The 25481-nt window shown below is 38.0% G+C and overlaps 1 protein-coding gene across 7 annotated transcripts in view; it reads right to left on the reverse strand.

The window, feature by feature from the left end:
* Positions 1-88: 88 nt before the first annotated feature.
* KLC1 (kinesin light chain 1) overlaps positions 89-25481 on the reverse strand; it is a 36362-nt gene continuing 10969 nt past the window's right edge. Inside the window, exons 4-16 of one of the 7 annotated variants that reach the window (XM_027887489.1) lie at positions 25054-25132; positions 21900-22125; positions 21280-21367; positions 20457-20558; positions 19632-19805; positions 19389-19488; positions 18494-18543; positions 18336-18403; positions 16838-16946; positions 13702-13863; positions 8262-8392; positions 3745-3811; positions 89-2387 (exon numbers count right to left, since the gene is read on the reverse strand). In XM_027887489.1, coding sequence (XP_027743290.1) covers positions 2322-2387; positions 3745-3811; positions 8262-8392; positions 13702-13863; positions 16838-16946; positions 18336-18403; positions 18494-18543; positions 19389-19488; positions 19632-19805; positions 20457-20558; positions 21280-21367; positions 21900-22125; positions 25054-25132 — 1422 coding nt within the window. In that variant the 3' untranslated portion in view covers positions 89-2321. Of the gene's footprint in view, positions 2388-3744; positions 3812-8261; positions 8393-9138; positions 9794-13701; positions 13864-16837; positions 16947-18335; positions 18404-18493; positions 18544-19388; positions 19489-19631; positions 19806-20456; positions 20559-21279; positions 21368-21899; positions 22126-25053; positions 25133-25481 lie in introns of those variants that run through there. The other 6 variants (XM_027887487.1, XM_027887488.1, XM_027887490.1 and 3 more) reach the window with 6 other exon arrangements.

A 25481-nucleotide genomic window follows, 5' to 3' on the forward strand; every position in this document is an offset into this window, starting at 1 on the left:
ACCATCAACACACCACGGTGTTGCACCGTACACTGTAATTTGGCATGGTTACAGTTTATTGCTATTTACACAGTGTTGGGTTTTTTTAAGAGGTTGCAAAAAATCATTTTCCCCTCTCAAACCTGAAAGACGAATGTGGGAAACACATTGCCCAGTTTAACTAATTCCTTATTACCGAATCAGTTCTGTAACTAAATAGTTTTGTGGTTTTTGTTTTTTTTTTTTTTGAAGTCAGATTTTTGTGAGGGTCTCCCAAGTGGAACACCACCCATGGAGCTGCTCCTGCAGCAGGAGCAGTGTGCTGGTTGGAAAGGGACCCAAGGGGTGTTTGCAGGGAGTGTCTCAGGGCACAAGGCTGGGGCAGGGCTCTCCTGCTGCCTCCTGGCCAGAGATGGCACCCCTGGCCTGGCAGCCTCTCCTACAGTTCTTTTTGCAAAGCCAGCTCAGTCTGCCTTTGTGCAGAGAGTCTATTTGCCAATTTTTACAGAAAATGTTTTGCTTTAGGGAGGGAAAAATAAAAGTATATATATTACATATTTTTTTAATATAAAAAGCTCTTAATAAAAAGATTAAAACTCAAGAGTCAACATTACACGAGTATCTACTGTTAAGATAACCGAGCAACAACCTGTTCCTGCTCGAGTTCACTAATGAATTGCACTAATCTGTGCTAAAACCTCTACACAATTATTAGCAGCATCGTATCTCACCGTTCCTAAACTGTCTCTATAGCAGGTGCACCACACGCAGCTTTCTTTGAAGAGATGCTCAGACGGTACCTCCTGGTAAACATAGTTAAGTGCATTACACAGACACCTTTTTGCATCAGTTACTGTAACCAACTTAAAACCAGGTGCAAACCCAGTCAAATACTTTTCCTAAGTGCTAATTCTAATGACTTTTCACAGCCTGTTCAAATACTAAAACTTGCGTATCTTCCTATATTTTACCTCCTTCAGTTACCACTGACCTTGAATATTCCAGCTTTTCCCGAAGTTAAATTTGTTCAGCATTTTCCAGCTCACAACTATGACCACAAATACATTTGTTCGCACACCAGCAGGTTTTGTTTGTTTTTTTTTTTACTTCCTCATCCAACTTCACGCGAAGAATTTTCACAAAAGAACAAAGTTACAAGCTTTACAGAAAAGCAAAAGGAAATCCTAATGTCTATAAAATCCTTAAAACATACATAATTCCAGCAGCAGTCCTGTATACACACAGCATATATATATATATGTGTATATATATATATATAAATCTAAGTGGATTTAATGTGGATATGTGGTCACACAGGTCACTTGCCACTTTTGGCCATCTGGTGCTTCCACGGAGGCCCTTAAGATGTGAGTGGTCGCTTGCACAGCAGCTACTCCACAGTGTGACATCCCAGCGTGTAGTTGCCTGCTTCTGCTGTCACCAGCTATTATGGAGAAAGGCAGGATTTGGGATCACCATATGGAAACGTTGGGGCACTTTTCAGCAGAGAATGGGATTGTGGATTCCAGTGGACAAGCGAGAAAATCAACCTGAGGCTCAATGTTCCCCTGAGAGCAGCCGCAGCTGCCCTGGGACAGTTGCAGTCCAAAACTCGGGTATTCTTCTACCACACAAGGTAAAGGGTTTTTTCCATTTCTCCTGATGGACAAAACCCATCCTATCTCCACTGACTACTGAGCCCTAAGACTTAAATTAGCGGAGTTATGGTCACAGGTGTTGCTATTCACACGTAACACAGCCCCAGCCATTGCTTCTGTAAAATTTACCAGCTCAGTCTAGTCGTGTCTAAGTGCTGTTCAGCCAGCCAAGGCTTCTCCCATTACAAGGATCAGTGGTGCAAGGGCAAGCCCCCCCCAGCTACAGAATGCTCAACTGGCATTTATACAGTAATGCACAAGAACTTATCCTTTTCTTATTCCAGCCCTGTATGTATTTACTGACAAACCCTTTGTTTTGCCTGCATTTTCAAACAACACCGCATTTTGGGAGGCTTTGAGTGTGTTTGTATTTTTACTTTTTTTTTTTGGCTGCTGTAATACTCAGATCTATTAAAGAAATCAATGTAAGTAGCATGAATGGGAGCAGTGCAACGAGCAATATGTATCTATAGTTTTCCTGTAAAGAAAACACTAACGCTGTGTTTAAAATCGTCCCGATTTAAAAAGTAAAAACAGCAGTCCATTGGAGAAAAAAAACAACAACAACAACAACAACATCTACAAACTAGGTGTTCCTATACACAAGGATGAGGAACCAAAGCTTTGAAGGTCTCAGTGCTTCTTTATTCACACAGGAATATTAACTAGCTGCTGTCCAAAATCTCAATGCGCCAAATCTGTATGACTGACACTCAGAGCTCGCGAGTCTGTCAGACAATTATTTCGTTCCTGCGTGAAGGGGAAAAAAACAAACAAATACATTAAGCAAATGTCCAGATGGTTCAAGAAAACAAACAAAATTACTAGTTTTAACAAACAGGAACAAGCAAATACAAGGAACTACTGGGAACTGCTCTTGTTGATGGTGGGGAGGGGGTTGATTTTCCATATTCTAATAAACATGGTTTTCCCCAACTTTCAGCTGGCAATACTGTAAAGTATACACACCTTTCCAATCCTGACCTAAACCTTACCAGAAATGCAAGGGCCCATTTATGGGAATTGCCATGAGTGTCTACGATGGGGGAACTACAAAAGTTCACAAGAAGCGACAACTAATTATAACACCACAGGGTACACACAAACAATAAACTCCTCTTCTGGAAGCCACACCAATTAAATACACACTAAGGATCCAGTCTAGGGGCGTCTGGGGCACGGCACTTTGAAACACTGGCACCGTTGCTGCAGAGAATTGTGCTCTACCCTGCATTTTTCTGGCTGAAGCTCACCCTAAGCATGGTTTTGCACACAATTCCAACCACAGAAAACTCTGCAGTTCATTCCTTAGAGAGAATACGGTTATGACACCTTTACGCCACTCAGGAGTAAAACGAGAGCCACAGAGCTTTGGCTTTCCTACTTCAGGACACACGGTGCTGAAGGTCCTCACCTACAGCTTTGTTAGTACAGAAGCAGTTTTATCTTCCTAAAATTAGCTGCAGTTACTGTGTTAGTAAAAAGCACAGCAGTGTTTAGAAGGCAGAACATCGCTCGCTCGTTTGACAATCTCAGAAACAGTGATTTGTTAGGTAAAAACAGGCAGTGGGGAGCAGCAGCACTTGGGCACAGGGTGTACAGTTAAGCAAAATAAGGTCTTGTATTAGCAGAAGCTCAACACAGATCAGACAGACTTGTCAGACTGCTCCTGTCCAACCTCAGAAACAGCTGAAGTCATGTCTACAGGAACCTGACAACAATTAAGATAACTGTGTTCTTTGCAATAAAGGGGCTGAATTTAAAATATACTGAGCTGGACTTTTAACAGTTCCTGCATTTTTAAGTTGCTTTTACAAGAACATAATATTCAAGTTTCACATCCACTGTAATAGAAAGTCCAAAGCCAGAGAGTGCTTGGTACCATAAAACCCAATGCATTTTACTGGATGGACTTGAGCCCTTGCTTAAATTTAAGCCTAATTCACAGAAGTGTCACACAGTGATGCCTTAAGCATGTGCTTCAAACATCTTACTGAAGTGGGATCTCACAATCACTGTAAATTCGTTGTTTTATTATCATACTCTTTTTTATCCCAAACCCTACTAACAATATTTATTTCTGTAAGAGTATTGTAGGGCTTCTTACTTGAAAATGATCTTCAGTAGCCTTGCCACCCATGTTAAGAACATTCAGAGAACTGGCACGCTTCATGCTGCAACCAGGACAGTGAACATGCAAGGATAAACCGATCAGAATGGCTGAAAACTAACAGCTCTAAAAACACAAGTACAACAACAAGCAATGCACAGTTAAGGGAGGGGGAACAATTGCCTCAGAACTGACCTGAGGGATACCCTTTAAGGTAACTACAAAACTTCAAATATGTTTATATTTGGCTCTCAATGACTTGTAAAACCCCCAAAATTACAAGCTCTTTTGAGCTTAAACATTTCAGGCAATTAATTTAATTTCAACTCAAAATAAAAATGCCAGGTTTTAAACCATATCAATTTAATACACTGACTTAGCATTGATTTTTAAGTAAATAATTCTCAGTTTCAATTTTATGTGGCTTCTTTCAAAAGCATCAAAACATTCAGACAGTTTAGGAAAAAAAAAAGTGAAACATAAGTATGTCTGTCGTGTAGGCAGCATCTACCCTAGAAAGCTACAACAGAAGTTAGTTTAGTTTTCCGCCTCATCTTCAGAAACAATTTTAAAAAGCATTTTTAAATGTTTTATTTTAAACATTTGTAAGTGAAGAGAAACAAGGTGGTTGCTGCTGTTAACTTTGGTTGTGCTTTTGGCTTTACAACACTCCAAGCAGTGGTAAAACACACCCTGGACCACGGCACTGAAAGTAACAGATGAGGGGAAAAAAAAAAATCAATCACCTACACAGGACCTACTGAGAGTCAAAATATCACTGCATTAACTGCAGTATCTACTGACGTTCAAGATGAGGATTAATAATTTACCTACATTTCTCAAACATACACAAAATTTAACAAAAGTATTTTGACGTGTACGTATCGAAATTCAACATCAGCCTTAAGATTCCAATGTTGGTGGTGGCCACAACAGGAAAATGTCTGATGTCCTTTATCTCTCTGTCTGTCCATTACTCAGGATGTTCTGTGTTTGCTCTGATTTTTCACTAGCTCTTCAGCTAGTTCAAAACTGCTAAATGAGAGCTTTGAATACGTATTTGATGAACAACTCACAGGACGACGAGTCCTGACCCTGCAGTGCTACCCCAGCTTGAGACAACTGGCCTGTGCAAAGTTTCCAGTGCCTTCCAGTAACATGGAAAGGTTTATCCATACAGATCACGTTAGATATTTACCAGTTTTTCTTTCTACTGAAGCAGGACCGCTAACAGTCAAAGTCAAGCACGAGTTTTAAATGCTTTCACAAAGCAAAGGCTTAGCAGGACAATGAACCAAAACACTAACACAGACAACAGCTGCCACACAGCACAGGCTGACTGTTTTTTCCTAGTTAAATCTGAATGTTTCAAAAGCCAGAAGCACACCATTTAAAATATTTGACATGAGTGTGTTAGCAACAACAAAGCAAGGACTCATGCACGGTGTACACCTCTCATTTATTCAAGGAAACGGGAACAACAGAGGTTATATGTGGAAGTCAAAGGAAGTTAATCTGTAAAACAAACAAATTGTTACAGAAAACTCTCGAAAGAGCATAAAGGTTTATGGAAAACATTCCAGGGAAACAGAAAATCCACCAGTAAAAATTTACACCTATAGTTTAGGTTCTTGCTAAAGTGTCAATGAAAAAAAAATTATTCACATCTGAGATACTGGCTTGCTTTCGGGTTGGTTGTTTATTTGTTTGGGTTTGTTTAAACAACACACTTGAGAATTTAGTCTGGCAAATGCACTTTTAATTCCCTCCATGTTACAAACACAATTGTATAAGGAGTATGCAGTTGTTTTTCTGGTGCATAAGTAATAGCAATAATGAAAGCTTTTTTTTCTCTTTTAAATTAAAATCTTAACTGTTCTGCTGTATGGTCAAAATTTTCGAAGTGAAAAAATAAATAACACTAATTAAGGAAAGTTAAATTATTACAGAACTGAATTTTGAAATATGATAAAGAACTGATACCTTGCTTCAGGTATTGTATGTTTCAAAGGACAGTTTTAAGATACTTGGTTTTTGTCAAAAAGGCTTTTGCATGATTGTAAAGAAAACAATTTCCCTGATGAGTTTTCCACTTTATTCTCTTCAACATTCTGTATCAAGCAACAGCATGAAAACTAAGTCTGTCTTTCATCCTGTTATATTAGTGCATTGCTATTCAAATACTCCTCATTCAGAATCACACCAGCACTGTCAATTCCTATTTACAGAAGCAGAGTACAAACAAGAGGTGTAAATCAATCTCAAAACAAAGTCTTCCTAGAGACACAGGCAGGGAATGCACTGGGAAGGAGGGAGGAACATCAGTCTTCCACCTGGAGTGGCTGATTTCACAGCAAAAGTTAGTTATATGTGTGCTATGTCAGTACTGTAATATTCAGCTATCAAACACACTAAAAACCAAAGGTCTGCATTATAAAAACTGAATATCTCTTTTGTTAAACTCAGAAGGAGGAAAAAAAATTAATTTATTTACTGAAGTTTCTTCAGAAAATGAAATCAAAATGATTCCTTGGAATATCTGTATATACAGCTATTCTTCATGATCTACAAAGCTGGTGTTTAATACCAGCAATCTTTGCATTTGAAATTAAAACCAGCTAATATAAATTAGGATTTTAGAAGTCTGTTTATTACAAGAACAGAAATTATAATATTTATTGTCTTACACACTCAAAGTGACTATCTACATAAAAGCCTGTCAAAGCAATACACTTACTGCAAGTTTTAAGAGTAAATTATCCTTTGAGAACTATGGTGACATATGAAAAACAAGAGTATTTTGTCAGAAAGGGAAAGCAAGAACGATATCGCTCTGCTTTCAAGTTTGCTTCACATTTCTGCCCTTATTTGAGGAAATCTCATCTGGTGCTACAGACCCCACAGTGTAACTAATGTTAATGTGGGTAGATGATTTTTATATGGGTCAGGTAACACAACTGAAGTGCAAACAGTAGCAAGGCAGGTGAGTTCCTGCAGGACATTGCAAAGCCAAATGTCTTCAGTTATACATAAGCATAATTTTATACACCTATAATCACAGGGTTACTTTACCTGCAGAAAGAGTCAGCTACAAATACTACAGAGAACAAGGAATAACACTCCTGGCTTTTATGGAACTGAAAACCTTTCCATGTCTCACAAAAACAAGGAGAAAATGCAAAATTAGCTATGGATATATGCATCTATTTATGAAAGAATATATCTGAACTATGATGTAGGAAGTCTGGAAAGAACTGAACAGAAACCCAACATGTGAACACACTAATACTGAAGAAAAGAAGGAACTCCCTTTTGTTCTATTTGAGCTTGCCTTTGTTTGTTTTCCCCAAAGGATTTTACATTTACACATTTCTTTCTTCTAATCACATGCTTTTCACAGTTCATTCCAAATTTATCATCTCAGAGGTAGTTCTTAGTAATGTTATCAATAAATGCAAAGGGATTTTTGATCCTGAATTCCATTCAGTGCCTGCAACATCAAGTCTCTGGCAGTGAAAATTTAGGTCATAATTCTAAAAATCAGGGCTGAATTTGAAACAGATATGTGAGGAAGCTAATTCTACATGTACTGCAGCTGTACACAAAGCTTTAGAGCCACATAAAAACAATAAGGCAAAACTTCACTGGAGCACTCACAGAAACACAGTGAGAACCTGCCTCCAGGTCACTGTCTCAAGTTACATCATCACCACCATCATCATCATCATCATCTACTACACTACCCAGAGTCAGCTGCTCCAGGTTCTCCAACATGAGTGTTTTAAGTGTAAGTTCACACTGTCACAGAGTTTCCTGTCAACTAAATGAGTTCCAGTTTTCCCCAGTAAGGGCAAAAAACCCCTGCAAAACTGACTGCAATTATGTTGAGGGTGAGGGGGAACACTCACTGGTGCCATGACAAAAAATAGTAGGCGCATTTTAACCTTTCTCTGCAGCAGTCATGAGGAATGATTTTATGGATTTATTAGACATTTTCAAATCCATAAGCAGATAGCAAATAATAAAGAGTGAGCAGTCAGACTCAATAAAATTTGAATTTTTACCATGGACTTCATAGAGGCCAAAATATTAATGAGACACATAATGAGGTTCAAGTTTTTCAACATTTTCTTCTGTTCTCTGACATGGGAGTTTTCCAAAAATAGAAACTGAGAAGGGCTCAAGTGGGTAATTCTCTTTATACTCACAGCAATATATAAAGCTGTATCAAGAATATCAATAAGATATCAAGAATGTTAGTTGTGGGTTTACTGTATTCAGGCTTTACTGTAAAAACTGAGTTAACTCGTAAAAGCAAATGTAATTCCTGGGATGTCACAGAACTTAAAATGAAAGCTTAAGAAATTATTTCCTATTTTATTTTTTTTGAGATATAACTCTGTATGATACACAGGTGCTAAGCAGGGAAGGAAACACTGCCCTAGGTACTACACTAGGCTACAGTGGGGGCACAGATGGAGGACACACCGGCACAGCTAAGAACAGATAGTTACCCTGGGTTCTTTGGTTCACTGTCCCGTGAATTTCCTCCCTTCAGCTTCCTAACCAGCTTCTCACTGCTGCGTCTAAGGGAAGCACGAAGCTTGCTAAAGGAACCACTGCGCTTTAGAGATCCAGTGCCATCCTGAAAGAAATTGAACACATGTGAAACTGCAAGAGGTTGTTGCCCTCCCCCTGACATGGCTCCAAAACATTTCACTGATGAATTATTATATCTTAACTGCTATTAATATATACTTATACCATATACAATTACCTGAACGTGTAACACCACATAGCTACGACTTTACCAAAACAAAAGGGTTCCTTCCAAAGTGTAACAAAGATTTCTAAAGGTGAAGACCTGCCCAAGCCATAATTCATAGTAACTAATAAAACCCCATCACAGTAGTCCAACAATTCACCATCACCATGTCACCATTTCACATGAGCACACCATGGTTAAGAGAGTACAGAGCCCCGAGCAAAAGCATTCCATCAGTCTAAGAAAAAAACTTGTTTCTTTCTTTCTAAACATCTCTGTTACTTGCAAACATGTTTAATTAATCCCAGAATCCCTAAACAAAAAGTATTTCTGATCAGAAACACCCATGGTCAAATTCTGGTGCTTCGTTTTAACTTTCCACCAAAGAAAACATAAAACACAATGAAATTAATTTTTCATATATTGCATTCATGTTTTACGCTGCTGTGCTGACCCAGAGAAACATCCAACTGACCACAATTCTGTTTTTAAATGTTTTACTCTTAAAAAGACCCCAACAGTTTAGTAAGATTAGAAGTGACCACTTCCTACGTCACAGAAAACTTGGGTGATTATGAAAGAAGAGTTGTGAAAGAAAAAAGCACTACTAAGCAAAGACAGACACCTGAGTTGGAGTGAGTTTATTAGAAGTTAGAAAGACAAATACACAAATCACTGAACACCAAGATTAGTAGAGAAAAGCATAATTGCCAAAATCTCACACAAAGACTAAACAGCAATGCTACTTTAGAATAATCATAAGTGAAGACATCCAGAGTTCCATATTGATGTTAACCATATAATAGGTCTCTAAATACATTTTAAAGCACTTGGAGAACATGCCTTACTTTTACGGGTTTGGTTTTTCTCCTGTAAAGATCACCATCATGCCATTTCAATAATACCTTGTGTGATACTTTTAACTACCTTTATTCCAGAGTGAACAGCTACTTATAAAGGTCATTGTTACTTGTTTGGGTTTCTTTTTTTGTTCGTTTTCTTTTTTTTAACTAATGTATTACACAGCAAATGGTTGTAATAACATTTTGTATGACTAGATACATATCTGGCAAAGCTACACATATACAGAAATAGAAAACCAAAAAAGACACCAGCACTGAAGGAATGGCCAGTTTACAGGGAAGAAGTGTAGCTCTGACAAGAATCTTAGGGGGTTTGCTAAAACACAGCAGTCAGTACTGAAGAGAGAAGTTAAAGCTTGAAGATGGTGCACGCCCGTCATGCAGGAGACAGTATAAGAATCACAAAAGGCATCTAGGCCTGTCAGAAACGGAGAGAGAAAAACTGAATGAAACTGTTGGGAAAAATTCAACAGTTTTCAATTTCGAACAGTCACGTTTACAGTATTTCTAGGTCACATTCAAAACCTTTGGAGTCCGGGGTGAGTATTTGGACGGCCCTTTAAGTACAAAGTGCAGGCCCTTGTAATTACCAGAACCTACATCTTTATACAGCTTCACCTACATCACTGATATGGGACTGACAGATAAGCATGACAGATGCTGTGCATTCCTTAAGTTGGCATTTGTATAAAATGCAGAACACCTTGAAGAAGGGATAGCTCTAGTATTACATTTTGCCAACAAAAAAAAAAAAAGGATTATTTTTTCCAGGTGACGTTAACACAAAAATAAAAATAAAATAAATTAATAAATAAATAAAAAAGAAGCAAGGAACAGAGCAAGGTGCATTCATTTCAGCTTTAACTTCTGTAGGGAATTTTCCCTGAAACAAAAGTGCAAGAAGAAAGAAGTCTTCACCTAACCTCCAGACAAAATTCTGTTCATCCTTTAAGGAACTAAAAATCCAGTTGTTCTGGGTAAATTCAGTTTCACAAGTATTTTTTAGAACATATCTGTATGTGTGTATATATATGTATATATAATCCAAATGGAATTTTCTCTGCTTTCCCTAATGCAGTGAGGCAGCTGAAAGAATCCACCTTCTTTAAAATAAATTGTGGTTCAATTTACACACTTTCTGTCCTGTTCTAAGTATAGAGACTATTATTGATAAGTTTAAGATACCTGTCCTGAGAGCCTTTACCTGTAACAACTGGAGTGAACAGTAATTAAAATTATCCCTGGAAATGGCAAAATGCTTTGCTACCAAGTGATCAGAGGATCAAAATCTAACCAAGTATTTCTGTTTCAAACTACACTGCATACATTGTTTACACTTTTAAAAACAGACTTCAGCTTTGCAGGATTGATTAAACTGAAGTCGAAATTCTAACTAGAAGTATTAGATCACTGAAAAGGCTAGTAATTCCTACAGTCTGAAACCAGCAATACTATAATAGTGATAATCACCCAAAGAACAAAGCAAGACAAATTTGGTAGGTACAGAGTATAACTCTAGAGTAAACCTAATTAGAACACTAGGAGTAAGAAGACAAACTTTTGGGTACTTCAAATCTGAAATAAAAACATCAAACTCCCAAGTTAAACACTGCATGATTAAAAAAAAACCTTTAAAACAGTTCAGGATAAAAAAAAAAAACATTCATAAATCCAGAGTAAACAAACAAACAAAAAATCATGGGAGATTTTTATGGTAAAGTTTAATTGACAATTTTTATGTCATTCAGAGTGAGAATCACCTTATTACTTCTGCTTACACCTCCCCACCATCGCCATCTCCTGTACTTTGTAGTTGTCTGCTACAATGTCCCTCTGACTGTCTGACACTTACTTAACAAGAGTAGGTCTCATCAACAGTGAAATTTACTGCTTTCATTTCACATCTGGAAGTGGACTTACATGCCCAAAAGCCTGTCTTTTTGAAGCACATGGGTTGGAGTAAGAAAAGATTCTTCCTCACAGTAAGAATAATTTCTTAAATCAAGCACCTCAAAGATTTTTATCTGTCCTGCAATGGGCTGCAAGATCAATTTACAAAAATGCCAATTACAGCTACTCACTGCACAGATATAATAAGGGATTCAAATCTCGGCCTTTCTACCTCGAATTCTTAAGGCTAAGTATTTCATTGGATGGATTTTAAAAGTAACATGTTTATGCACTATAACCACCTCACTTGATGTGTGTGCTTTAATAGTTAATGGCAGATTTACTTCAATGGGTATTTCAGTTCTTTTGTAAGAATGCAAGACTTTACATCAAAGCATATAATCCCTAATATGGACCACGCTACATATGGATGGCACTTAATTACATCTTCCAACAAAGTTTTTTTGTTGAATTTTGTCACTTTACACACTCCACCAATTCTGACAGCCAAAGAGTAGGAGTCAGCTTGACCACTTCAGAGGAATTTAAATGGAAAAGGCAGGCCCCTCTTCAGGCTCTGCACACAGAAGTCAAAGATTCTACTACACTTTATGAATCAGAATATTTTGTCTGGAGGGAACACACAAGGGTGAAAAAACTACACAATATGAAGTAGAGGGAAGAACACCACTGAGATAGAAACACTTGCAGGGTAGAGGGAGAGAGAGTTGCCCACTTCATGTAAAACATGTAATACAAAACATCTTCTCTTAAGGGGGGAGGGAGAAATAAATAACGAAGATGAGAATAAAGCAATGCCACTTCACACTAAAAATGAGGTTTGTTAACCCTGAGAAGTCAAAATTTAATTTCTCAGATCAATAAATTTTATCACTGAGTTTGACCTAGAAATACTGTCTATTGCTTTTCCCCAGAAGGCCCTTTCCATCCAAAACCTGCATGCATGTTTAATTAATGTCAATAACAGAAAAAAGTTTAATCCATTTAGAACATATAGTCATGCAAAGTACAGCGAAATTTAAGGGAGGAGTACAGTACACAGTTCTAACGTTGAATGGGCAAAATGAGAATTAAAAATAGAGTTATCCAACCTGACTTTGGCTTTATTAATGATGCAGTATTATTCACAGTAGATGCTGATTGACTGTCTTGGCACTGAGAACACCAATGCCAAGAAAACAATAAAGAGACAAAAGCAAAGATGGAAAGAACATTGTCCTTTAAGACTAAAGCACTCTATGTGTTTTATCAAGGTTTCTTTGGAATGCTAGGCTTTGTCTCACATGGCCAACAAAAAGATGGGAAAAAAAAGATTGCTATTGTAAGAGAAATGAAGCTTCAGAACACTCACTATTGCAAAGTAGGCTACTTCCCCTCCCATACAGCAAAAGCAACACCACTTTGATAAACTAACAGAGTACTTTCAGCAGAACTACAGCTGGGAGTTAGTTAACAGTGCAATACATATCCCATTGCTGGCAATGGGATAAAGCATGGGAAAGCTGGTGACAGAACCAAACAACTACATAAGCCAGACCAAAAACTGAAAGCTTGCACCGTCTTTCAAATTAAAGGAAAACAATGGTTAGAAAAATGCACATGAAATAATCACACTGGATATATGTTTTTACTTTATGATGATCAGTGTAACACAGAGAAGCCAATATACGGGAAACAAACAGTCCAGTCAAATTTTAATATGGGGAAAGGGGTATTAATTTCAATTAAGAAACATGAAGTCACCATCACACTGTTATGTGATGGTACTTTCTCTTAAAATGGATTGTATAGCAGCTTGAAAAGTTACACTCCTTCCTCCAGCAAGTTGGGTAAGGAGGAGATTGGAATTATTTTAGTGTTAGACCAGTAACTTTACTTTAAAACACCTAACACTCAAAACATCTCCACGGCAAATGGTCTTTGTGATTCCAACTGACACAGTAATTTTAAAGAAACATTTAAATTATGGGCAAATATGGGATCAAAGGGGAAAAAAGCAAAAGTAAGTTAATTGCCAGAATATTTCTACCAGTAAAAGAAAACCACTGACAAGCAATTGTACACCAGACCACCACCAGGACACTCAATCAGCATTAAACAACTTGGTGTTCAATACAACTGCTTGGGATTCTTGCAGAAATGTCACCACTCAGGACAACGACAGAAAGGATGTTTTAAAATTTTAAAATATTACGATTTTTTAACATTATGAACAGGCAAAATGTTAATTCTTCATTTCTTAATTGATCCTGCAAAATTACAAAATACAAAGTAGATCAACCATTAAAAAAAAACCAAAACAAAAACAAAAACACAACAAACTACTGAAAGCACACCAGGCTGGTGGGTGGACAACCACGTTTGTCAGGGTGGTGATTTCTCTAGGCTATGTTCTAAACTGTGTACTGTACTTACCCCGTTCCACTCTACGCTCATACTCACTTCCTCGCCTCCGTCAGGGCCGCTCTCGTACTTTACCACGTCCACGTTGAGGCTCTCCCGGCTCCGCCTTTTCTCTATGCTCTCAGGGTCATTCAGCACTTCAGCAACTCTCTGTTTGTGAACATTGTCAAGACCCTGAGAATTAGATAAAACGGGAAGAGGCTTTATCTTATTATAAGCTGCATAAATCTACAACTTACACACTGCGAAAATCAGCACAGTGTGAAGGGCACGGACAGCCTGGTAGTTTGGGAATCCAGTGACCTGACATTCTTTTCCTATTTTCTTATCACTTCTCTAAGCCTCATGGCGTTTGTGTCACTTACCTAAAGCCATCTGGCCACCAGCTGAACATTTAAGCAATTTATAGGTCATGAACAGTCAATGCAACCCTTAGTTTTCCACCTATCAAATGGTGCAGCCCTCACTCACCTTTGGAAGGAGCGTTGCAGGTGTCTGAATACCTAAGAAGCAGGTTGTGTTATTTAAAAATACTGACATGTGGCAATTGGCACTGTAGTATAATTTTATCCTTCAAAAAGAAATAAAATAGCAAATAAGCTTATAATAAACAGACTATATATGTGGTCAATAAAATACCTTTACTTGGTGTTAAAGAATGCCTGTCAACTATCAAATAATACTTTAAAATATCTTAAAAGTGTTAAAATATCTCCTATGAAAATCCTGCACTAAAAATAAAGGTAAAATCTTTAACACAGAAACCACAAAATAGCAAAGCTCAAACCAAACTTATTTTCAGTTTTGTTTTCTTTACAGTAAACCTACTCCACCTCATAAAGAATATTTGCTGATAGGAAGAGAGCGGAATGCCTTACACTTGAGAACACATTCTGCATCTTTTACAGTACAGCATTAGCAGCAAACGCAGCAGGGATCTGTGTGACAAATCCATAAAGTCAACCACAATACAGAAAGTTAAAAGGATGTCAAAATTCTTAAAAGTGCATGAATAACAATGGAAGTTGTTTTAGTGGCACAGAGAAATTAGGTTCTTGGTTCCCATACTGTTTACTCCGAACTGAAGAGCTTTAACGGTCCATCCTAATGGAATTCTACACGCAAGGAAGCATGAAACCAACACATACTGATGGTGTATTTTCAATTCCCCGTGGGTGCAGGGTGCAGAAACTGGCTGCAGCTCTCAGACAGCAGAGAAGCAAAGGCTCACAAAGGCTTTTGCACCAATCCTTCAGCAGCACAGACCACAAAGTGTGTAAAACAGAGTCTAGGGCTGTTCCAAAGCTATCATCTCTCACTTATCTCACATGTGAAAAAACAAAATAATGAAGGGTCAGGAAACTGCAGCTTCTCAGTTTGTTCAGTTCTGTCATGAAAGACAAAGGACAAAGAACACTACTGGTCTTCAGAAGTCTAGCAGAGATATCGTTCCCAGCAGCTAAATCAAACAAAACTTGCATGAAGGAGAACAGATATGTGGAAAACTGATGCTTTTCCACACCTGGGAACAAAGGTACCTCTTTGCTTTTAGCCCAAAAGCAGAAATGCATTAACCCTGTTTTTCCTCCTTGAATGACCTAGAATAAAAAGGTAGTGTTAAATGCTGCCAGTAACACAGCATTGTTTCCTACATGTTTACTGTCATATATTATGGATTAATGGTATAGATGGTATATGATGCATAATGAAAATCTGAAGCTTGCTTAAAAATCACGAGGCAGTAACAAGTCACCAGCAGCCTCTAAGGAAAATGGGGACAAGGAAGAGTTTTTGCAGTGGTACTGACAAGCCAGGAGAGGGATGATTAAATAGAGACTCTAAAAAAGAGACTTTCTCCAATAGCAAGAGCCTTAATTCCCAAATAATCAATTCCATGCTTCCCAGTAAAAATTTGAACTCAAAAATCTGGTGCTCTGATTTTTGTTTTGTTTTTCTAATATAAAGAAGTAAACCAACATAACAACATGCTAAGTTTACTTCCAGGCTTCTTAATTACTATTATATTATGCCTATTTATCCTGGTTCTATCTGCTCACGCTAAAAAGTTATCTTGCATAGTGGCAACAATAAAACTAAGAACCAAAGCAAGTTACGTTAGGATGCAGTGCGTGTTCATTTCTTATTTTCAAATCATATTTCAATGAGACCCTCTGAAAATGGATCTTCAATAAAATGTGAAAATCATCTTCAGTAAAAGAAAGTATCGGTATCAACTGTTCTCCCCAACTCCTTGAATTTTCTTTGCTGAAGAACTTTTCTCCCAAATTTCTACTTTCTTCTTACCAGTTTCATTCCAGTTCTTCAGCAAACACTTGCAGGTTTCCCATTCTTTTTTATGGAAGAAAGAACTTAGGCCACCTTATATCAAAGGGAGTTGTTGCTGAATTCACTAAAAGAGCATGAGGTTTGCCAGGAACTTTTTTACTGTCTCCCTTTTCCAGACATCTATGTCTATATACATCAAACACCATAGTATCATTCTTTAAAAAACAACTTCAAATCACTTAAACCAACAAAACCCAGTAAGTTATCAATAAAGATATGGTCCATCGCCTAAGGCCACTCACTTCAATTTAAAAATTAAGTTTAGAATTCTACATGGACATACAAGAAATAAAAAAAAACACACAACAAAACAACACACTTCTGATAAAAATACAAGTCTTATTTGCCATTGTATAAAAACTGAAATTAAAACTGAACTCTCATCTTTTTTACTCATATTTTCTTACTTTGCTTTCCATTTTAACACCGACTGACAACATGTTTCTTTGTCCAGTCTCACACGCTTTTGTAAAAGACATTGTATCAAATCATCCAAAAGGGAAAGAAAAAACAAGCCAATAAAACTCCAACAAAAACAAACTCTTTTGTGCCTTCTAAGAGAAGGGAGAAAGGGTTACTTGAACAGTAGATTTGAGAGCACAAAGACAGAACAGGACTTCCCCACATTAAAAGAATGTCCTTGCTTATACTGTAATTTTATCACCAGTTCAGTCAGAGGTCAACACCAGGCACCAGACACTGAATAGCTCCAGGTTTATATATTCTGCAGGTATGACACTGAAGTCGAAAATCTGCATGACCACAACGCAGAAACGTCACTCAGGTGAATTTCCATACTTGCCTGTTTGCGAGATCTCATTGCTGCCTCTTCTAATGTTTCAGCAGCTTCAAATTTGCCCTGTCGTCTGTAAAGTGCTCCAAGGTTCTTTAAAGTAGTTGTTACTGTTGGACTATTTAAAGAAAAGAAAAAATAAGAAAAAGACTTGTGTATATACACACACACCCCTTCTCAGTTCACTAATAAAATCTTAAATTAAGATAGTACTTATCATATTTTTTTATAATCATTTATTGTCCCTCTTGAAATACACTCTACTGTACTTCATGTACATGGAATAACCTGCTGACCCCTTTCAAAGTGCATTAATGGCTCACACTGGGATTGGTCAACATCCCTGAAACTGGAGTGCTATGTCCTTGTGTTCCTCAGCTGCATCTCAAGGTGAAAGTTTAGCTCTAGAGGAGCGTGTCCAACTGAAGAATTGTGAAGCTTCCAGAAAACATGCTTATTCATGCATACAGTGACCATTACTCTAGCATGTGTTGGTCACAGAAGTAATTAACAGTTTCTTTTTCCAGCTCTTATTTAATACCTATTTGCAGCTTCTATGCATTCATACTGTGCTTGAATAACAAAAGAAAAAAGTTTGCCTGTTCCATTAACAGGTCTCACACTCCAACAAGACATTTTTGTTTCAATGGCACAAAATTAGCTCAGTCACAGTATTGTTGTGTGCAGTTTTGCTCCAGTGACAGCAGAGAAAAGATTTTCTCATGCATTAGAATGAACTAGTACATGAAAAACAAACCAACAAAACACACTGCACCCAGGATTCAGGATGGATAGAAAAGAGCAAATTTCAACAGTACAAAGGTTGTGATGCTTGTTAAACAGGAGAATTCAAACACTCAAGAAACTAAAAACCCTCACTGATAATCAGTACCAGTTGCAGGTTTTTTCACAATTGTACCACCTGCATGCTAAAAAAGTTGCAGTAATGGAACAAAATTAAAGCAAACAAAACATATTTCACCAAGTGTAATCCCAGTTGAAGTCCTTGTTTCTCTTGCTGTACTTTAAAGTACACAGTTTCATTAACACAACTATATTCCTCAAGCTTTAGAAACTCAAATAGCGCTTAACTGCAGCAGCTCAACTTTGCTTTCTTGTGCCAGCTAAGCAACTAAAGGCTCAGTTATTTACACAGACTCATTTTTGGCTCTCTTCAGAGGCCTTGATGGGGCAGAGAAGGCACGTAGGCCAACCAGCAGTACAGAACGAAGGAATGGTGACCTGTGCTGCCACATGAAGGACTGCCAAGGACACAACTGGGGCAATTTTATGTCACTTACTAGATCTAACCAGCCTAGATTAAAAACGGCCTCAGGACTTGAAAACTGCTACTGTGTTCCTGAAACCCAGCCCTGAGCACTGAATTTTTAATACTATAGTTTTTATAGTCCTAAGCAAGCAGCTGGTTTGGTTTAATTTTTAAACATGCTTTAATCTGTCATATTGGGTATTGCTGTGTTGTTTGTCCTGTTAAGAAGTCACCCACCTGTCAACTTTGCAAGCTTTGTACCAACCACCATATTCTCCAAAAGACGTGCCATCTTTTTGCTTCCCCTAGAAAAAAAGTATCGTTGAAGAAAAAGAACTGATTTTCAACTTAAAACAAGTAAAAGCTCCAAAAAAGATTTATGACAATAGTCTTACTTTGCACTCTTCCCTCTCTTCTGCATGCATCCAGATGGGCTTATTTTCGTCTGATGAAACAGAAGAAAGTATTTTATAGAACGACAAGACCACAAAGCATTCATTGTTTGATTTCTGAAATGAAGTTGTGAACCAAGGAACTATACTATTACCCCCATCAAAAAACTTACTGTCCATACTGCAAGTGGCAGATAAATAAAACATGCACCTCTTCTTTTACATTTTACAATTCTGTCGTCTTTTCTTATCTGAACTTAGAAACAGTTATTTTTGAGAAGCTTTGAAGTCAATATATACTGCCACCAATTTGTCATGTGCCTCGTTCTGTGCTAGAAAACATGCATTTATTTCTTTTATCATAACAACTCCTTTGACATCTACTAAGTGGTGTGTATGCTACTGTCATGCAATGCAGTGAAAATTCTTTTCTGCAATTTATAGTTGATAAAATGCAATAACTTCAATGTACAGTGTAATTCCCAATTTAAAGGTATTTTCCCCACTCTTTAAATGCACAAATGGAAGACTTGCCTTGACAATGTATTTATTTATATAATTAAAAATCCTGCATTGACATTTTCCTGTGACTGCAAAGTGACATATATTTTTCTGTGTCCATAAAAATACCAAAATTGGGTTTGGTTGGGCATAAGATAAAACATAATTCATAAATCATAAACTACCGAGTCTACCTCATGTAAGAAAATCTCTAGTTTTGAACCAAAAATTCCTGCTGCAGCTAAAAGCTTTCCTTTGATGAATGTACTTCAACCCATCTATGTCCGCTTTCAAGTCCACTTAAAGCAGACAACACTTTTAATCAGGGTACTTCTGACTTCCTGTGAATTTTATTTCAGAGTAACTACACAAATGAAACAAGGACTCAGTTTCTTACCATCTACAGAGCCAAACTCCCGTTCGTGGGCACGAGTAAGAATCTCTTTGTATAAAGTTTCTGCTTGCTTAAACTTGCCTTGTTTTAGGTAGCAGGATGCCTAAAAACAAAATACCCCCCCCAAAAGGTATCAGCACACTGCTTTATTCATCTGTATAAATAATAAATACAATACATGGTGAATAAAAGTGCATTTCAATTAATCAGAACGTTTTTCTCGTATTTGGTCTAGAAAAGGCCTACCAGATTGTTCTTCGTTTTTGCAACATTTGGATCATCCGGTCCCAGCTTAGTTTGGTAGATTTCAAGTGCCCTCTGATAGTAGTATTCAACCTCCTCATATTTACCCTGGTTCTGGCATAGTAAAGCCAAATTATTTAACTGTTTGGCAACATCGGGATGATCTTTTCCCAGGACCTGAAAATTAAATATACTGTATTAAAACATTCTCTAATCATCATATCAGGGCCTAGAAATAAATCATTTGGAAATACCCTGTTAGTTTTATTGCTCATCAGTTCAACAGGACGATGACAAAAACAAAAGTGGCATTTGAAAGGTATGAAAATTACTTCGCTCTATTAGAAACTGAGAATGCTGCAGAACAACCCGTAAGAGGAATAAAGTAAGCAGTAAAACTTACTTTAGTAGTAAAGGAAAATATTATACAAAGCCTGAAGATAACAGGCATTCAGTCTCATGGACTAAAATAAATGCCCACATTGTCAAGGAACAATCAAAAATTTTAATGATGTTTCATTTTTTAATTCCAATGCTCTTGTCAAATCAAAGACTATCTAGCCATGAAATGGGAAAGAAAAAGGTAAAGAAGGTTAATTACAAAATACAGAATTTAGTATGTACTCAGAGTGCTCCAACAACTCCGTAGCACTACCACAATTTCCTACTGTTTTGAATTTCAGACAGTGCTAACTACTAGGGAATTGCTAACTCTTGTGGTTTATCTGGCAAATCTACCCAACCATACACTAAAAAAAAAGTGTTTCATTTTACTTTGCCCTTTCCCTCAAAAAATCCATTCCAAGGTGCTGCATTTGGCACTCATACCTTTTCTCTGATTTCCAGAGCTCGCTTACAAAGTGGTTCAGCTTCTTTGTACTTTCCCCGTTTACCATAAAGTACTGCAAGGTTGTTTAGAGTTGCTGCCACCTGTCAACAGTAGAGAAATATTAATTACACTGAAATTTGCTGATACAACTACCTGAAAAATGAACACATCTGCAAGGCATTGATGTTTTCAAATTTTCCATGCACAGGGTAGATCTCTTGAAATTTGCAAATAAAGAAATAGTTATAATTAAAACACATACATACACAACAGAGGAAAGAAAAACACAAAATCGTGACATAAATTTGTTTCATTTTTGGAAATGTCACTTAGTGCACACATCTTCCTGACACCTTCTCTTGCAAAGGAACCTCTCCCATCTCACATCACCTCTCAGAGCTGCCCTGCTTCCCACGGGCTACAAGAAGCGAGGCATGACATGAATCTTACAAAAAGCTTGATTTACATTTCATTTACAAGCAGCAGTAAAACAAATCAGAAGCGCCCCTTCAATCTGACTATAACAGAGTGATTTGAGTAAGCAAATTAAAATCTTTCTTCACAAATTGATTTCCCATGCAATCCAAAATCAAGTATATGCAAGTCATTCACGGTGAAACAGCACTGAATATAACACTCAAAAGGTACGATAAATATTTAAGAGAAAACAAAGGATGGTACAGTGTGGCCTCCTACCTGTACTGTTTAAAGACAAGCCAGGTCTTAAAAAAAACTCTCCTGTTGAGTTTGATATTAGAATTAGTTGAAAAAAAAATTCAGTGACAAACATAACTAAATTTATGATAATGCATGTATACAAACCGCTGGATGATCTTTGCCCAAAGTCTTTTCACGGATAGCCAAGGCATCGTTCAGGAGATTTGCTGCATCTTTGTATTTGTTCTGGTCTCTGAATTTTAAAGAGACATAATCAATACTGGTGATTCAGACCAGAAAGTCATGAAAACTAAACTGACTTCACTATTGGCCTAAAGATGCTACTACAAAAGAGGAGTAACTGAGAATATAATCAGAAATCAGGAAGTAAAAACCTAAACCTGTAGCCTGTAGTAGTTTGCTGACTGGGGACTGTACTAAGCATGTATTATTTCTACATTGCTGTCCAATTTCTAGCTCTAGATTATCTCTAAGTGGGTAATCAAGACATGCCCACCCATACAAAAAAAGCATCAAATCCAGCTTCATTCCCAAAGCCAAGACACAGGCAAAAATACAGCAAGTTGTTTGATTTTTAAGTATAGGGAGACATGCAAATATTTCAGGACCCTATTGAGGGTTTTAATAATTAAACAAAAAAAAGGAAAATAAATTTAATGGAAAACAGAATAGTCAAAAAATGCTTGCTAGTCTGAACATCAAAAGGTTGTAGCCAAATGGTAAGTATTTACTGAACTGGTATTTATCTATGTCAGTATACAAACCTGTACACCAAAGCAAGTATGTTCAACATAGTGGCAACATCAGGATGGTCATGACCCGAAGTCTTCTCCAGATCTTCAAGAGCTTGTTTACAGAGAGGCACAGCAACCTCATATCTCCCTTGGGAAGCATACTGAATAACAAGATTATGAAGGGTCCGTAATCTTGCTGGAATTTCATAGCCACCTTGTTGGGCAGCAGCCGCTGCACTGCTGTGCTGCTGTTGAACTGAAAGAAATCAGCCATGTTTTAAGTTGGTTAAAAGATGACTGTAACTAAAATATCTTACTGCTCAATGACACAGTGAAGAATTTTATTTTTTCAATACACAGCATTAGTATTAGAGCATAACTCACAGCAGTCATGCTGTCCTGAACAGTGGCAGCACAAATATGACCATTTAATTCTTCATACTTGTAACGGGGTGAGTTCGAAGGATGCCGAGATTGAAAACCAAGACACCGCTGAAAGCTCAACAATAAACCCAATATTTATTACAAAGGTGGCCAAGTAAATGGGAACCCGACAGACAGGAACGGAGAGGAGTGAACTAAGCCCTCAGTGAAACCCCCACTCACGCAGGTGTGTTTTACGAGGCAGTCTTACCGACCCCAGGATAACCAGAATTCCCCATAGCAGAGGCTGCATCCTCGGAGGGTCAGCAGGCTTACAAGATAGTGGGCATCCCCACAAAGGCAACGTTGTCCTTCATGTGAAGCTTGAGAGCCCCGAGCAAGAGCCACCTGCATTTTTATCCAATTAGCCGGTGACGTCTCCCTGGGCTGGTGTGGCATCACTGCCCAGCCAGCAGCCCTCAGTCCCTCCCCTGTTATGTGAGTGTACCCCTTCAGTGCTGCGTGAGAACTTGGGGGTTCCCCTGTCGCATAGAATCATAGAATTAACTGGGTTGGAAGAGACCTCCGAGATGATCGTCAAGTCCAACCCTTGATCCAACCCCACTGTGATTACACAGATCATGGCACTCAGTGCCACATCCAGTCTCATCTTAAAAACCTCCAGGGATGGTGAATCCACCATCTCTCTGGGCAGGCCATTCCAGTGCCTGATCACTCTCTCTGTAAAGAACTTCTTTTTAATATCCAACCTAAACCTCCCCTGGCAGAGATTAAGCTTGTGCCCTCTTGTCCTCCTGCTGATTGCCTGGGAGAAGAGACCCACCCCCACCTGGCTACAATCTAGTCTCAGGTAGTTGCATGCACTGTTTCACTCAAGGGGTTTTATCTATTTAGGTCTGGGGGCTTTACTTCATCTTCTCCTCTTCAGTTTCTCCTTCAAATGTCCTCTACAGACAATGAGCCAATCACAGAGCACCAATTAAAACAGTTCATACAAGAAATTCTCCATATACGAAGCTCGCGTTTATCAGTGAACTTAGCAGGCAAAGAACAAAACTTCCACAGGTGGCTGGGCCAAACACAGACCAAAAAAATATCAACATTCCCCGATACAATATTCTTTCCAGTACTGTACTAATATTATTTTACAATTCTAAAGGGCCAAATGTAATAAACTGACGGAGAAAGGAGGAAACTCAGCTCATCAAACCATTAACAGTTCTCAAGATTATATCATGATTTTGCACTTACAAATATCAGTGTTTCCCCATGGAAAGGAACACTAATACAGGAAAGACGAATACTTGCAGACAAGCTCAAATGATTTGTCCTTTTTCCTTGATTCTCCTCTAAACATACAATTTTTTTTTTGTTTCCCTTTCTTTGCTTTGCCAAGGAGCACTTAAGTTTGGCACATAAAAGACTGAAACACCTTGGATGCCAGAAATAACAACTGCCAGAGAAAAAGGCAATGAGTCATCAAAGCCAGCCTTTAGGTTTTAACTTACTAACATCAGGCTTAGCCACTTATTTGCCAGGGGGGTCTTAACCTTCGGTTGTTGCAACCCTCACTCTCCCACTCCCTGAAAAATCTACTCCTCCTTTTCTCTTCACTTGAGATATTTCTGAGGAGATTTAGAAAATTCCTTTTAACTCATTTTCATTGAATTCTAGAGAACATACAGGATAAGGATTCTAGCCAAGAGTCTGACTTTCTCCTCTCCTTTCTATTACACAAAAAACACTCTCATGGCAAGTGGGAGCCTTTTAATGACAGTGGAATCACACAGTTCCAAGCTTATACCCACAATCACTGCCTACCAAAGCACCGAAGCAGTCCAGTATTTTTCTGGGAGGTCAGAGAGTCTTTGTCTTTTGTAAAGCAAAATAAGGGACATGACCATGCAGGTATATGGACAGTTTTGCTATTCACTTTTTCCTACTACAAAATTCTAGGGAAGGATAAGCTAAGGAGGGAGGTCATGATCACCACTAACCTATTGCAAACTCTTCAAGCTTTCCTTTCATTGCTGGCTATAGACAGCATTACCACACCATCCAAAATGCAGTGTACCTTGTGTGCAATGCCCATAAAGGAAATTTGAAACTCTGTGGATTGCAAAGGTGGGTCACTTCAGACCTTCTTCCTGAAGTCATTTGTCTACTAAGAACCATTCTGCTCCTAGCACACTGCACAGGCACTGCAATATCAATACGTTATATAATACCAGCTTTACACCCACACAAAAAGCACATTTTACTAAGCAAGGCTTATCTGCTAATAGCTTTTTTCAATCCCGCTACCAAGCCTCCACCTCAGACTCCACTCCATATTCCTCAGTCCTTCTGACCCGAAGATAAACAATACTCCCAGAATGAGTAGTAAAACTAAGGCAGACAAGCTCAGCAAAGGACAAAAGACTATATGAAAGAGACTTCATACAGAAACCTGCCATAAAAATCTTAAATCAGATTATTAAAAAGGTCATTAACAGAATTCACCTCAGTCAGTTGGAGCTAACCTTGTCCATTCTGAGACCCACAAGAAAGACCGTGGGAGGAATTTTGAACCTAAGTCAGTCTAAAGATCTTTACAACAGCTGCTAAACTCTCTTTAAGAACCTAGGTCCCATTTCTGTACACATTAATGTATATAACGTGGTTTCCTTATTCCAGGATAGGCATTCAGCCCTCCAGTTGCGTCCCAGAGGATCCCAAGCATGGATTCATTTTTGTAAAGAGCATCTTTATATTCTGCATTGCAGAAATACACCAACATTGTAATCTGAGGCGCACTTACTTCCTTGTCCTTGGTCATCCTCATCATTGGGAAACAAGTCATCCAAAGGCTCTTTGGTGGAATCCGTATCTTTATCCTCCTACAGAACAACCACAAACCCAACAAATTAAATCTAAGGCATAAAAGGACAATCCATTTAATCAGTAATGTTAAAGGAAAACTCCATATTCAGAACTTCAGAATTGACAAAAATAAAGTTTCTCACAGTTTTATAAAGGTCTTACATTCACATGTATTTACACACCCTGTCCCAAAGCAGTACAGGACACCTTCAGAAGAGCCAGGAATAGAAATCAGGTCTCCTAAATTTCAGTCTCAATTTAAGCACACAAGAACACATTTGCTGTTCTCACAGAGGCATGAGATCTAATGAAAGTACCCAGTGAAGAGTAAACACTGACAAATACAGAACTGACCATGGTACTTTT

This window comes from Empidonax traillii, unplaced genomic scaffold, assembly GCF_003031625.1.
Source record: "Empidonax traillii isolate 1590-97213 ecotype Southwest subspecies unplaced genomic scaffold, ASM303162v1 scaffold213:size761030, whole genome shotgun sequence".
Taxonomy (NCBI): Eukaryota; Metazoa; Chordata; class Aves; order Passeriformes; family Tyrannidae; genus Empidonax; species Empidonax traillii.